The sequence below is a fragment of the Chamaea fasciata genome, unplaced genomic scaffold (assembly GCF_029207755.1).
Source record: "Chamaea fasciata isolate MVZ Bird 193981 ecotype frontalis unplaced genomic scaffold, bChaFas1.0.hap1 SCAF_1, whole genome shotgun sequence".
Lineage (NCBI taxonomy): Eukaryota > Metazoa > Chordata > Aves > Passeriformes > Sylviidae > Chamaea > Chamaea fasciata.
The window spans coordinates 120,682,439-120,697,451 of record NW_027094086.1 but is presented as its reverse complement, the minus strand read 5'-3'; the positions used below and the strand labels follow the sequence as shown (position 1 = coordinate 120,697,451).

Here is a 15,013-nt window from a genome sequence, read left to right as displayed (position 1 = left end):
AAGTCTGTGTCTAGGAAATCAAGAGAGACTCAGAATTCAGATCCTGCTATTTTTTGGGCAAGCTTTACCCCGCTCCAACTCTTCTTCCCCCTACAATTTTCAGATCTTCTTTCTACTTAATCAGATTCAAAGAAGTACTGCATCAGAGCAGCAGCACAGAAAAAAGCACCTGCCAGGAAGATCTGTCACTACCCCAAAAGCCACAAGCACGAGAGATGCAAGTGTTTGAAGGAGGAATAAGAAGTACTCCACAGAGCTGGAATATGAAGAAAAGAATATCAAAATCATAGCATGTCACTCCCTAACCTGCACAGCACCTGGCAACATCATTTAAACTTTAAGGATATTATTTTAAAAAAAAGTACCCATACAGTGTTACATTCCACTATTCTACCAGGATTTAGAAACAAACACCAAAACAAACCAACAAAAGCTCCTAAAGGTTACTGTACATGTGGTCCTTTTTTGATTAGAGGATTTTTAACAATTTCCTACAACTTTAGATGGTTGCTGTTTTCTTAATAGAACACCTAAAGTGTTTTCATTTAAACTAATACACAGGTGGAAAGGGCAAATAAATAGCATAAGTATGGTTCCTCATATTGGCTGTTTAACACACCAATGCATTTAGTCATACTCATGTAAATCTTATTATTTAAATAATACATGATAACACTTGATAGACATGAACTGTTGAACAGACAATACCAAATCTTTTAAATTATGCTCTTCAAAGGTAATCTCATATGGAGGATATAAAACATAACATTGCAGAAAAACAAAAAAGACATCTTGAGAGCAAGGATTTTATTGTTCAGCATACTAGAAATGCACAGCATTTCTCACAAGCACAGCACTTTAAAAGTCATAAATTGTTCAGACATTTGTCTGCCTTGCCAACTGTATGAACAGGGCTAGAAGTCCTAGAAGAGCAGGTGCTGTTTCAAAACACAGCTGAGGACTCCAAAGCTTTTGGGGGATTGGGATGCTCAATTCCAATTAAAATCTCTGCCTGAGGCAGCTTCAAGAGCTCCACTAAGCCAGCATTTGTACAGACAAAAGTTTATGTTGAGCACTTCGCTCATGACTTTGCAAGCATGGGTTGAGCACATTTAAGTTTAATTCTCAGTGCGGCTGCAGGTCAGCATTTCCTGTCCACAAACAAAGCTGTCTACAGCAGCCTCACCTGCCAGGTGCAAACACTTGTAGACATGTCTTTTGAAACTGAGAGGTTTAAAGATTAGCATCATCTCTGCAGAAAACAAAGCAATCTTTACATCTGGCACGCAGATGCATCGTGTTACAGAAATACTCATTTTGCTATCTAAGGTTCTACGGCAACAACCAGCACACCTGGGCATTCAAAGAAGCCCTGTGTTAGGTTCACGAAAAATGAATTATCTTTCACACATGCATGCACACCTTTCCTTGAAAACTTGAAATAAACAGAGCAGTTACACAATATTCTACCAGAAAAGTAGTGCCTAACAGAAAAGATTTGGTATTTCAGGATCAAACCACTGAGATCAAGATGCTACAACAGTTCTATTTCGCTATCAAGACACCATACATATAATAAGATGGAAATCAAAATTCACTGTAAGCATTCCAGTTTTATACATGCCTGCTATTCGGTAATACGTGTAGAAAACAAGGTTTAAGAGGTTTGCAGATATCCAAGGAAAAAAGTAACAGCCAATCTGCCAATCTTAGCAATACTTTCAGCTTGGTGAAAAAAGTACCTGTCGACTTCCCTGCTTGGAGGAGCAGCTGCTAGTACTTCTTGAAGGAGACAACATTTTCTGGGATGCACCGAAGTTTTTTTCTTCACTCATGATCCAATACTATTTGTTTCACGTAAGCTCACTTAGACCACCATGAAAAAGTAATTTGGAAAATGTGTTGGAAGACTCCTCAGAGAAACACTGAACTCATCTTTTACCCAAATGCAGTCCAGTGGCATGATCTGTATCCCATGGAAACTCCTAAAAGGGAAAAGAAAAAATAAAAGCCAAGTTATCAGATGCTGTCTCTTGCTGCTCTATTCTAGCATGAATCATAATAAAGCCTTTGGTAACACAAGCCAAGAACATTACTGTATTTTATAAGAAATACATTGAACAATCACTTTAAGATAAATTTGCAAGTCTCAAGCAGGAATAACATAGATTTTGGATCCTAAAAACATTTTAATTGTTGCTATTTGTTCAGAGGACAAAGTACAGTATCAAGCATCTTTTTACAGATTTAAATTAATTTAAAAAATTAATAAACACACACAAAGAAAATCATAAATGTCTATACGAAATGGCCCAAAATAGATCCAAAGTGAGAGGCAAACATCCAATAAAACGTCACCACAAAATGATGGTGTAATCAAATAAATGTCTCTTTTTCTCTATTCCTTGATAACTTAAACAATCAAGCATGGCTTCATGCTATAAGGAAAAAAAACTCCTCTACATAAATGAGTAATACCTAAAAGTAGTGAGCATGAAAACTTAGCTGCTTAGAGCTGTGCATAACCACTTTTACCTGGAAACAGAAAGCTCTATCTACTGTCACATCGATTGTCTCAGTGAGTGACTGGAAGAATAATTAACAGTTTGTTTAATGACAGTGCTCCTTGCAGCACATGCAAATAAAAGTCATGCCAGGAACTCCCAGTAACGGAGTTCCAGTGTCAGTAAAAGTTGCCAGGGTAACCGTATACTTTTTAAAAACAAAACAAAACAACAAATAGAGGACATTATAAAAGGGTGATGCTTTCCAAAATGTAAGGTGGCCGTATAAATTGTGTATCACTTCAAACCTTATTGCCTCGAGCAAAGAATTCACAATTAGGAAGGGTCCAAGAACAACCACTGAGAAAGGTAAGGAAGTTTCCACAGAGAGAAGAGAGATTTCATAGCTGAAACAGGGGGACACTATTTCACAATTCCCTTGCTTGCACTGTCTCAACAGTCCTGAGCTAGGATCACTGATTATAGAAGTTGGCCATTCATTTTTTTCTTGAAGAGGCTTACATTCTATTCTGAGAGAAGCAAAAATTTCAGATCCCTAGTAAAACATTTTGTGCATTTTAAGAATTCATTTTCCTTAAAAAAAAAAAAACCAAACCAAACCAAAAAAATACATCAAAAGCCACAGACAAGAAAAAACAACCAGAACTCAAATTAAAACCAGGTGCTATATTTAAGATGAAGGCAAGACTCTGCAGCAGAAAATCTCTCTCCCTGCAGCTGTAGTCTGAAGCATCCAGCTTCTGAACAGAAACCTTTTCCAGTCTAGAGTGCTTTCTAGCAATATAGTTTGCTGTAACATTTCCATCAACATGCCCTCTTTTCACCTGAAACACAATCTCTTCTTATGACATTTACTTTACCTAGTTAGAAATACTCAATTACGTCCAGAACAAATCTGCGATACAGCCCCAACCTCCACAAGTGAGGTGAGAAACGAACTCCCCTGGAGTTCTTCCAGGAGTGAAGGTGAGTCAGCTTGGTAAATATTCCAGGAACCATCAGAGAGCTACAAAGACAGTGAGCATAGTGACGGCCAAAAAAAACCCCAGAACAGCAACGTGACAGCAAGGCCTATGTGATTTAGGCCAAACACATGGACTTTAGACTGAAGTTATGGGACTGAGATTAGGAGCAGTGCATTTTGGAGAAGGTATGGTCACTTTCTTTCTGGAAGATAAATTTGTGTGGTATTTCATTGAGAACTAGTACTTTTCACAGGTTTAGATTTATTTTACTTTTATTTTTAAAGCAGGTTAGAAGCATCTCAGGTTTTTAACTATGGAGTAAATATAAAGAATAACTTTCTTCCTTACTTGCAAGCTCCATTTAGCAAAATAGTTTAATGGTAACATCTGCATTAACAAGCAGAGGTCAAACACTCTCAACAGGAACAGAAACACTTTTCCTGCAAACTCATTGTTCAGATACCCCTTGAAACCAGGCAGCAAGTGCTTTGCTTCTGGAACACACTTGGCTCAGATAAATCCCTGTTCTCTTCTATGCTCTTGCTCAGAATGAGCACCTTCAGCTTTCACTGGTGACTATCTGGCATTTTGGCAGTGATTGGCAGAGATTGGCAGAGTTCATGGCAAGAAACAGGCTCTAATTTGCAGCAAAATGCACTGAAAATTACTGCCATCAGTACCTTGTGGGTATAGCTCCAGGACAGACCAGATTTAGGATATTCAATGCCCTTTGCCTGTTTGAACACATAGCACAATGATTGTGATGTCCTGAAAGTGTAAAGTAACTCAAAAAAACCCTAGAAGTCCTCTTGGACTTCAACACAGAGAAGCCATATAATCATAGGAATATTTCTATCATCATGTTTCTGGTGTGGAGTCTAGATGAACTTAAGGTATGGCTACACTAATGTTTTAGGACAGAGCAGAGGGGTACTTCCTCTGCAAATCTCCTGTAATAACAAGGTTTGCTCTAGGAACATGGAAACTGAATCCCTTTTGGGTTAAATGTGCTCCAGGACTGCATCCAGTGCTCAAAGCACTGAGTCCACAACACCAAACTAGAGCTAGTCCTGACGAGTCTTATGCAGGGGCTGATGTAAGATCTTGTAAGTGATTGACTACAAGGATCCAGTTTTACTGCATTGCTCCACTTGCTAACATTGACGTCAGAGAGACACAGACTTACACCACCTAAGAAAGCACTTAAGATCTCCTAGGGCAATGTCATTTGTCCTTTTGGAATCAAAAAGACTGAGATGGGCACGTTTCCAGAATTCAAATGAGCTGAAGATGACTCACCACCTCACAAGAGGTGCCTGAACAAGGAGCAGGAGACAGGTGAGGTAAAATCCAGCAGAGTGCACCTGAAGTATTCTGTCACTCTGCTTCTAAAGTTGAGCTTTTGTAATTTCCTTTATTCCTTCAAATGAATTACTGCACGGGCTGGACAAAAGGCTTTTTTTACCAGCCCTGAAGAATTCAGGAGTGAAAAATGTATCCTCTCTCCAAAGTGCTTTATTCTATTGGTGTTTTCTAGTAATTTAACTTATTACCTTGAGATTTCCAGATTTAAAAATGAAAAAGCGTATGTGAATAACGATCATGGCCCCAACTTCTCTGCAAAACTGTTGTGTATTCCAGCAACAACTCTGTGCTCCTTTCTTAAAATTCTCTTCAAGATTAGAAGAGAAAAAGGAAAACTGTGGCTGCCCTTCACCAATAACTCACTTTCTTCCAGGAAGGTGAGAAAACACTGATCCTGCATCCCAACTAGACTGGCTTTCAGCAATAGTGACTGGGCTTCTCGAGGGCAAATGATATTTGCATTACCTGTGGAAATTAAGGTCACCAGGTATAAGAGCAATTACAACTTTAAAGCAAGCATAAAGAGCAGTGTTATGCTAACGAAGTGAAGATTGCAACTAAAATTGATTTTTAAGGTTATCATGATCCAATTGCTTCAGATTCATTGAAATTTGCTCCTTTCCATGCCACAGGATGGCCTCAGAACTGTATTTGTTCCCACATTTCTCTGGAGCACACAGGGCCACTTTCCTTGGTCTACTCCAAAAAGACAACTCAAAGGTGTGAGGCTGAGGCAAATCCAAAGAAATTTAGGACAGTAATTTTCACAAGTGCTAAGCATTGGCCTAATTCTTTCCCATAAAGTCAACAGCTGCAAAAGTAGGCCAAGAGTACCTCTGCAAATGACCTCACCCAGGTGCATTTTGAAAAATTAAGAATACATGAGTATCAATTGTTAGAGCTACTACACCGTAAGATGATAAACAGCACTTATCTCTACTTATCATCTGCTACTAAGAGCCTTATCATTCTACATCAATTAAAGCTAATGCAAACATATGATAATATGTAAAACAGGAATACAATTCTTTTTTTTAAAAATAGTACCATCCCAGGTTTTCCCCAAACCTTTAAAATTGCACAAGTTCAAAGCAGCCTTGCAGTATCATTTCATCTTTCACAACTCTGAAAACAATAAGCTTACAGCAAAATCAAAAATTTTTTCACATCTCACAAAAGAAGAGAAGTGAAATTCAGAAAAAAATTATGTATAACTGCAGTAAAAAAAAAAAAAATCAACACTATGCAATTATTTTTGCCATGGTTCTGGAGGAAAAATAAAGCCTTAACAGCTGCTTCAAAGCTGATTCAGCATTGAAGGAACACTAGAGACTCTGAGAAGCAAAACTGGAAGTGTAGATCTCATTCTGTAGTCAATTAAGGTTTTTTGGATAGGAGAATAGAAACAACATAAAGCCTGATGAGAGTCAGGTGGATACAGCAAGGATGCTACTGAGCAATCCAAATCAGTTGCAAGCAACATTGAGTGACTTTCACAGAATTAAAAAAGACTTTGTGTTGAAACCTTTGCTCTGCAGCTATTATTAAGTTACATTCACTCACGTCTGCCTGGATAAACAAAGCAATAGTCTTTTCCTGGCATTGCTTTCATGTCTCTCTCTGTTATAGTTCAATTTGCCAGCTTTAATCTATCCTGGTGTCTTATCTGGCCCAAAAGAGAAAAGAATTATTTATAGGCTACAGATACACCATGTACAACTACTGGAGATGTCTTTTCAAGGCAGGTATTTGCTGTTCCTCAATTACTGTAAGATTCACAGTACTGAAGGTCAAAGCACATAAATCCTGTTCTGTTACTAGGTATTCTCTTTACTAAAGAAAACTTGCATGAACAAACAAAAGCAGTTTAAAACAACTCTTACTGATAGGTTATTAAACCTATCTTTGAAAGCAAAAGTTCAAACAGCTTAGGGAGACTAACAATAACAGGAAGCATTTCAGAACTGCCTTCCATCAGATATGTGCTTGCCCAAATCACTTCTCTTGAGCAGACGTTTTCATCAGCCATGAAAAAGTACTAGTCTGAAGTAGTCTGTGATGCAAAGAAACAGTTCCATCAAGCCTGTCTCCTTAAGGAGGCTTTTGTAGCAATTTAATCATGCTATGTCAGTGACCCAAAAGAGGAAAATTTAGTTCAAAGAAAACTCTCCTAATTATCTAATAAAGAGAGACAGACAGAGAGGGAAAGGGGAAAAGACAGACAAACAACAACCATACTGCATTTAACACGACTGCTTATCATGTATAATGTTCATCACTTGATGAAAGAAAATCCAGTATGTTCCAGTGCACAGAAAGCAAAAAAAAACCCAAACCAGAAAACAAACCACAAAACAACATCCCAGAAACAATGCAGTAGAATACATCCCAAGAAAGACATCAAAGAACATGCTTTGATGTCAAGTCTAGTTGGACATTCCCGAAGCAAAGCAAATATTTGCTGCTTCACTAAACGTTGGGGCAGATAATTCAACCCTTACATTACGAAAATCTTATATAAATTTAAAAATAGGTCACTCAGCATCCTGAAATATGAGTACATATAAAAATACCACCTTTTCCTCACATCCGCCACAGAAACTGACTATAATACTGCACATGACATGATTCATTTTAAATGCATACTCTTGACACTGTTTCCATCCCCCCAGGAGATCTGTGATAGATTGCACTTGTACCGAAAAACCCAAACTTACTGGGTATATAAACTAGATAGACATGTTAAGTCTGGGTGACAAGTGATACAGAAAACACACGCCATAATGGCAGTATTTTTATAGCAATTAGTTACCTGTCATAATAACTTTTCCACCCAAATTTCAATCGCAGTTGAGAATCATAACTAACAGGTCTAACCTAGCTCATAGTCAGGTCCTAAATAATTAATATTCCTCTTCTCTCCTTGCCCCTTTCAGAAAGAGCCTTGCCTAGGGCTTGCCTGGCAGCTCAGGGCTCACCAGCAGGACTGAGGGGCCCCACAGCCCCTTCCAGCTCTTGGCATGGCTGAACACTTGTCCAGTAGGCCAAAAGCCAGGGGACCACGAGAAACAATCTGTGACCCAGTAAAAGAGGAGTCCACAGTGTCCCTGCCAAGAGGGTGGAGCACAAAACAGCAGCTCCAGAGCTGTGATCAAAGCCTAGGGTGGGAGCAGGTACACTGCACACAGCCATGCTCAGGAGGCAGACAGTCCTGTCTCTGCGCAAATAACAAACCAGGAGCAGGTCTGTTTGCACCCAACTGCTGCCCAGCTAGAGAAAACTTTACAAAAGATGATCAGGCAATAGAAGAGAGAGACAAGCTTATTATCATTTCCAGTAAGGAAAATAACAGGCACATGGTATCACTTTACAGTCTGTGCTGAAAGCCTTGGAAAGGCCCATCTCTTAGTGATAACATCCCTGAGTGGGAAATATTTGGCAGGAGGTTGGTTGTGTTTCATTTTTCTGCTCTTACTACTTAAAGCTTTGCTTTGTTCACTAAAACAAAGATATTTCAATGTGCCCTGAGGCTTATTCCTTTTCAAACCTGCAGTCATTATGGCTGAAGTGTTACTGAAAAAACACATTGTTTGTTGTCCCGGATTCAGTTTTGATAGGCACAATGTTAGCTCTGGAAATATCTGTCAGTCCGCCAGCATGTAGTAGAGCAAGATCTTAAGACAGAACTGCCTGCACATAGGAAAAAGACATCACTTTTCTGTCAAATCACTGAAGGCACCGGTGTGACTTTGAATCAGACTGGCTCTTTGTGACCTAATGAACTGCATAATGCTGTGAGATGCATAAATCTATCAAGGCCAACATAAAACAATGTATTTTATTAAACCAGCTGACATATTTGGTTTAACTGTGGAGAAAAAAACCCCAAACTCAGTCACTTCTGCTTTCAAATAGAACAGCAAATAGAAATACTGAAAGAGAGTTTTGGTGGCCTAGGAATGATCCTCACCAAAGTCTGAAAGAAAATATCATGACGCTATGACCAGCAAATACAACACAGATTCTTTATCTCATGCAGGAGAACTAGACATGTTCATTAAAGAGTGGCAGGATCCAACAAATCTGCTTTGTTCTCTTTGATGTGCTATTTTACCTTTCACACTTTGGCATCACCTACTTCTTTTTTTAAAACAACAACAAAAAAACCCACCAAACCCACAAAACAGAAATTTTGATCCCCCTCTTAGAAATCTGTCTTTCCATGATACATTGGAATTGTCATTTGTCCTGTATATCACTAATTGCTAAGAGAAAAAAGGTACAAAGAAAACCTTTGAGAAAGTTTAGTATTTTTCTTCTGTAAGCAGGCCTATTACCTCAAAATTCAAATCTTTTTAACTTTAATAACTGTGGTAATAAGGTTCAGTTCTTCCTAAGATGCACAGAAATTCATTCACACATTTTATAAAGTGCAATGATGATGAGTTATAAAAATGTCGTATTTCTTTTTGATCAACTTAATGTATCTTTAGAGGCTTCTGTCTCTTAAGTCCACTCCAGGATGCCTCTTTCAGTGTACTTTACAACATTAATATTTATATATGTAGCACTACAGCTTTCTTTTAAATATTATGTAGATTTTTTTTTTTTTTTTTTTTAACAAAAGTTGTTCCATATTAAGAGAGCTTGAAACCACAAAAGAGGTGTGTGGTGTTCTGAACAAGGGCAGGTAGTTGTTAGCAGATCAGTGTTAACTCTTTCTAATACCACCTTAGGTGAGAGGCCACTAATTTCTTAACACCATGTCTCTAAACACTATGTGCAAACAAACATCAACACTTTGGAAATGCATTGTAGGAAATAATAACATATAAAGTATCCTGAGGACAATCAGTACTACAAGTGCTAAGTAATTTTATTATTAATGCTAAAAGGTAGGACTTTGCTAATTCGAAGTTTTCAATTAAAAAAAACCAAACAAAAAGCCAGCATGAAGGAAAAAAGTATACAGAAAACCACAGAACCATCAAATGGCTTAGGTCACTTGAAGGGACCTTAAAGATCACCCAGTTCCAACCCCTCTGCCATGGGCATGGACATCTTCCACTAGACCAGGTTGCTCAGAGTTTCATCCAACCTGGCACTGAACACTGCCAGGGTTGGAACATACACAGTTCCTCAGGCCAACCTGTGCCAGTGCCTCTCCACGCTCACAGCAAAAAATTTCTTCTTAATAACTAATCTAAACCTCTCACAGAAACGTGTTCATTTTACATACAAATTAAAGACTTTAAGGCTTTGCTGGGAGCTCCTCCAGGACAGACAGAAGGATGCCTGCAGTTGTCCTTTTGCCTGGAAACACATGACACTCACATCCATGTATGCAGGTGACAGGAACCAAAAGTCACAGATGCTGTGAATCACACTCTTGGAAGATTCTTGGATTTAAGACATCTGGTCTTACATCCACTCATATTTATGTTTGCAATGAACACCTTGACAAGGGGAACCAGGAAAACAGTTCCATGGATCAAGTTTTCTGCAACATTATCTTCATGGCATAGGGAAAAGATGAACTGAAAAAGACCTAGAAGCAGAGAGATGAGAGATGTGGGAATCCAGATTATAAAACTGAATAACTACATGCAGTATTTTGCCTAGTTGATAAGAAATGGTAAAGTCAATCACAACAGCCGGGTCAGACAAAAAAAGATGCAGGCCAGAAGTGAGGGTCTCTGACTGGTTATCAGGGCAGCTCTCGAACAGGAAAGAACCATAAAAGGGATCCTCTCCCGACCTCAAATGATACAATCCTACCACCATGTCCTCAAGTTCTGAAATGCTGGAAGGGAAGACAAATCCAACTACAGTTACCACAGAGGCTCAACTTGGACAGAGCTGGAAAAGGAACTTTTGCCCTTGGAAAGGGAAGAAACTAAACATGAAGCTGCAGAAGTTGCAAACCTGTATTTGGGAAGAAGGTCCATCTCAGAGTGAGTGACTTCATGTCAGATCTTGCCCTGCCTCTGCCTAGCTACAAGGGTACGAAATCTAAAAGCCAGTTCAGAGATTAGCCAAAAAAAGGAAACTGTGAATAACTAATACAGATAGCCCAGAACAAGGAAGACCCAAAGAGTTTTAATGCAGTAGGTTTGTTTATACAAGTCTACTACAATCTGACATCCCAATGTAAAAATATGGCCTGCCTCCAGCAAGGAGCTCAGAGTTAATACAAAGCTGCTGAGAACTTTTATGGGTCTCAATAGCAGTTCAGTGCCCCCACTGACAGCTTAGAGCTCAAATTCATATTTATTTTCAAATGTGACAAAGTAATTAAAGAAATTCTTGCTCCAAAGCAATTTGTTACTTTCCTGGAGATCGGTAGTTTCCCTGACAAAAAATAAAATAAAAAAATAAAAAAAATCACAGGAGCCCTCCCTGATCCACTTCAGTAGAGCATGATTTTTATCACAGCAAGTAGCTCTCACACCTTGCTTTGGGATGGTCATCACCAGCTGGTGGACAAGAAAGTGGAAGCAGTGTTATTTTCAATTGATCCAGACAGTTCTGAACAAGACACTCTGTCCCTAATTTTACATTTAGATTCAGGTTTTGCAAGCTAGCTATCTATTTGAATTTAATTAAAAACAAGTGAAATGCTCCATGATTAAAATAAGCTTTAGCTAAGCCCTCATTCTCAAGTATTTTTAGAGGTTTAAAAGATGGAAGGTTTTAATTAGGATGCCTCAGCAATAAGTGAGAATGAGTAATTTACACAGAACTTGATTCGAGCTCAATGAAAGGGTGGTACAACTAAACTATCCATATTTTTTATTTCAAAGTAGTATGCAATTTTTTAGTTCAGCTCCAGTCACTGCAAGCAGGCCATAGAGATGACAGACAACAACATGAAGAGTTTTATAATGTGTACAGCCCAACATTTTTGTTGCTTCATAGCATTCTTGAGGTTGGTTATACTTGAACAGCAACTAACAAGCTGGATTTTAATTATAGGCTATAAAACAGCAATAAACAGAAGTTTTCACAAGAGATGTAGATTCCCCTTAAACAGCTTGATATTAAAATAGTTCCACCAGTCTTTGCCTTCTCTCTCTCTACTCTCCTTCCAATCATTCATCAGTTTTGTGTTCGTTTTTAAACTACTGGCATATGGCACTGGCTTTGTTAGACCATCAGGACTTACAACACAAAAATAAATCAAACCTGTGGTTAATTATGGATAGCACATAAAGTGAATTCTCACAATGCTTAGCAAGTCTTATTTCATATAACTCTCTTGATGAATTTCTGAAAAGGAAAGTAGAACAAAGCAATTTCTTAGAGGAAGACACTAAAAGGTTTAGGGTTTTTTAATAAAAATGTCTAAAATTACTAAAATAACAACATATGAAGGTGCAGGAAACATAATACTGAAAGCTGTTTTCTTAACAGATGGCACTCATGCCTACTTCACCTGTGCTGACCTACATTTTTTGCCCTTAACTTTTACTAATATTAATCTTCCATTGATTTCATTGTGTATTTTATAGTTTTGCCACCAAGTGAGACATTTAGCATTAAGGGTTTGAGAAACTTATGCAAAAACATATTTCTAACATTATAAAATATAGAATGCATAAAGGAGGAAAACACCTTCACAAAGTCCAGGACATAAAATTACACTTCTGACATAAAACTGTCTTTTTAAAAGCTGTTCAATATTGAAACTCTATGCACAAAAATTTCATCCAACCTTGATCAAAAAACATGATATTTGCAGACATTAAAGCATTGTTATAACTCACACTGTCTTGTAGAAAAAAATACACCTGTGCAATACAGGCAGTTAAAACAGAACCACTGAACTGATTTTCATTATTTTTTTTCTATGCGTTCAATTGTGAAAAGATAGAAAAATTAAATGTATGTAGAAAATGAGGAGCTGGAGGAGAAAAGTGAAAAAAATTTACAGAGAAAGGTAATTTAAGTAAAAAACCCCTAAGATATCCATATAAAAATGTACCCAACATGTTATACTGTTTTTGTGTGTGTGTGTGTGTATGTATATATACACACAAAATATATATATATTTCTCCTAACATGTTTTACTGGTTTTGAGATCACATCCTCTTTCATTTTGTCAAAGAACCCAAAAATCTTTAGTGTTTTTACAGCAAAATCACAAGAATTTACATGGAACATCACATTAAAAATAAATCTGGGAATGACCAATGGCAGTTGGAAGGATGACATTTGGAGAAGTTACATTATCAGCATTTGAAGCTTGACAGTCTTCTCTTCTGCACTCAAAAAACAAGAAAATCAGTCCACTGTCTGTCCTAGTTGCAAACAAACAAGGTGGCCATGGGAGCTGGCAGTACCCCAGCTCCTATTCAGATTCTTCTCAAACCTGTTGACTCACCTGACTGCTCTCCAGCCCCATGATATCCTTCACTACAATGATCTTCCAGAGAAGGACACTCACACTAATAATAGAAGAGGTGCTGTTGAAACTCTTCCCATATGGTTCTCGGGGTGAGAGAGCGAAATATTGTTCTCTAGAGTGATTTTACAGTATCAGTTAGGCAGATCACAGCTTTCACACCTTCACACCTCACATTTTTCTTTCACATAAATGATAGCATTCCCAGAAATACAAATTTTGACCTATTACCAACTGCCAGTCTATTCAAAATTTCAGTATTATTCCCAAAATTAGAATGTAAATTTTCTTCTGCTGTCCATGGCATTCAGCAACTAATCTTGAAAAGTCTGTCATTTGTTTTTAGAGATTGTCCATATAAATCCAGCACACAGTGCTTTAAAATAATTAAAGTTTCCAATAAATGCTGCTGCCTTGTGCAGAGAAATCTGATTTTATATTAATTTTGCTTGGGGACTTCACTAATTGCTCAGAGTTCACATCTCCTTTTACCAGTCTGGACAGCTCAGTTTCTGTCTTCCTCCCTGCTCCATTCCCCATGCCTGGGATACTTTTCTGGAGCTAGGTGAGGACATGGAAAAAGCATTAGGCATTCGGAAGTTAAAACCAGCAGCTTAACCACCTTACACAGTAAATCTAAGAAGCTTAAACTCACCAACAAGTGCAGGAATTGTCAAGTTGGATGTTATGCATTAGGCGTGAGAAAGTAAATACATGTGACAAAAGCATTACTTCCCCTGTGAACTTCATGATTCTCAGCTAACATATCTAAATTAAGTCACACATTAGTTATGTCTGAAGAGAGCAGAGTGACAATTAACATTTTGTACATAATCAACCACTGTTTTTTAGACTCAGAACCACCTTCAGGGATGCTGCAGGCCTGACTTTTCTTCAGCTGAGCAAGTAGAGAGACATTATTTCAAAAACATTAATGAGCCTTGTGCCCATGCACAGAAAAAGGGTATTTCATAGGTAGTAAATTAAATAAATCAGGTGAAAGCATACAGTCCAAACTGAGTCGCCACAATTTATCCAAAACCACCAAACAGTCTTCCATTTGAGCTTCCTTTTAACATACTGAATCAGAACTCCCTTGCTACTGCTAATTCACACAAATAAGTAGCAACAATGCTAGTTTTCACAATCATTTCAGAATACTCTGAAATTCAAACACATGCAATCACATGAATGTTTTTGTGATAGCAATAAAATATTCTTTATGAAGGAAAATACATCTTCCTTACCCTGCATATTCTATCATGTTACCCTTTGTTCACTGCAGTCTAATGAGAGGAATTTTACTAATGGTCATTTGTGGCAGTAGAAGCTTGATGCCACAAGGCCAAAAGGCAATTAAAAGTCACTGCCTATTAGATTACACCAGACTGATGGCAGCACATTTGGAAGCAAAGGCAGAAGCCCCTGAGCTCTGACTCACTGCAGAGACTCAGATCTGGACATTTCACTCAGTATCTGCATGGCTGGGCCTTCTGAGCTGGCCCAGATCAATCCGCTTCGCACCTGCCTCAGGTGGACACTCGGGAACTGCAGCCTTCCCCTCTACCAAATACACCTTCGGCAGCTCTGTTCCATTCATCAGGCTAAGAACTTCTGCTGCACTTTCCATGGCAAACCCCATAATTCTTGCTAGTCATAAAACTGCTTCATTTGCAATACCTATGCAATGTATAGGCATAATGACATTCATGGACTCTATATATGGATCTGAAGTGATACTAGCACCTTGTTC

General features: G+C 38.2%; 1 protein-coding gene across 2 annotated transcripts in view; it reads right to left on the bottom strand.

The window, feature by feature from the left end:
* Window positions 1-15,013, bottom strand: part of OSBPL3 (oxysterol binding protein like 3) — an 82,438-nt gene that overhangs the window by 41,020 nt on the left and 26,405 nt on the right. For both annotated transcript variants that reach the window (XM_066195589.1, XM_066195597.1), the window contains exon 3: window positions 1,743-1,985. In XM_066195589.1, the coding sequence (XP_066051686.1) occupies window positions 1,743-1,835 (93 nt within the window). In that variant the 5' untranslated portion in view covers window positions 1,836-1,985. The remainder of the gene's footprint in view (window positions 1-1,742; window positions 1,986-15,013) is intronic.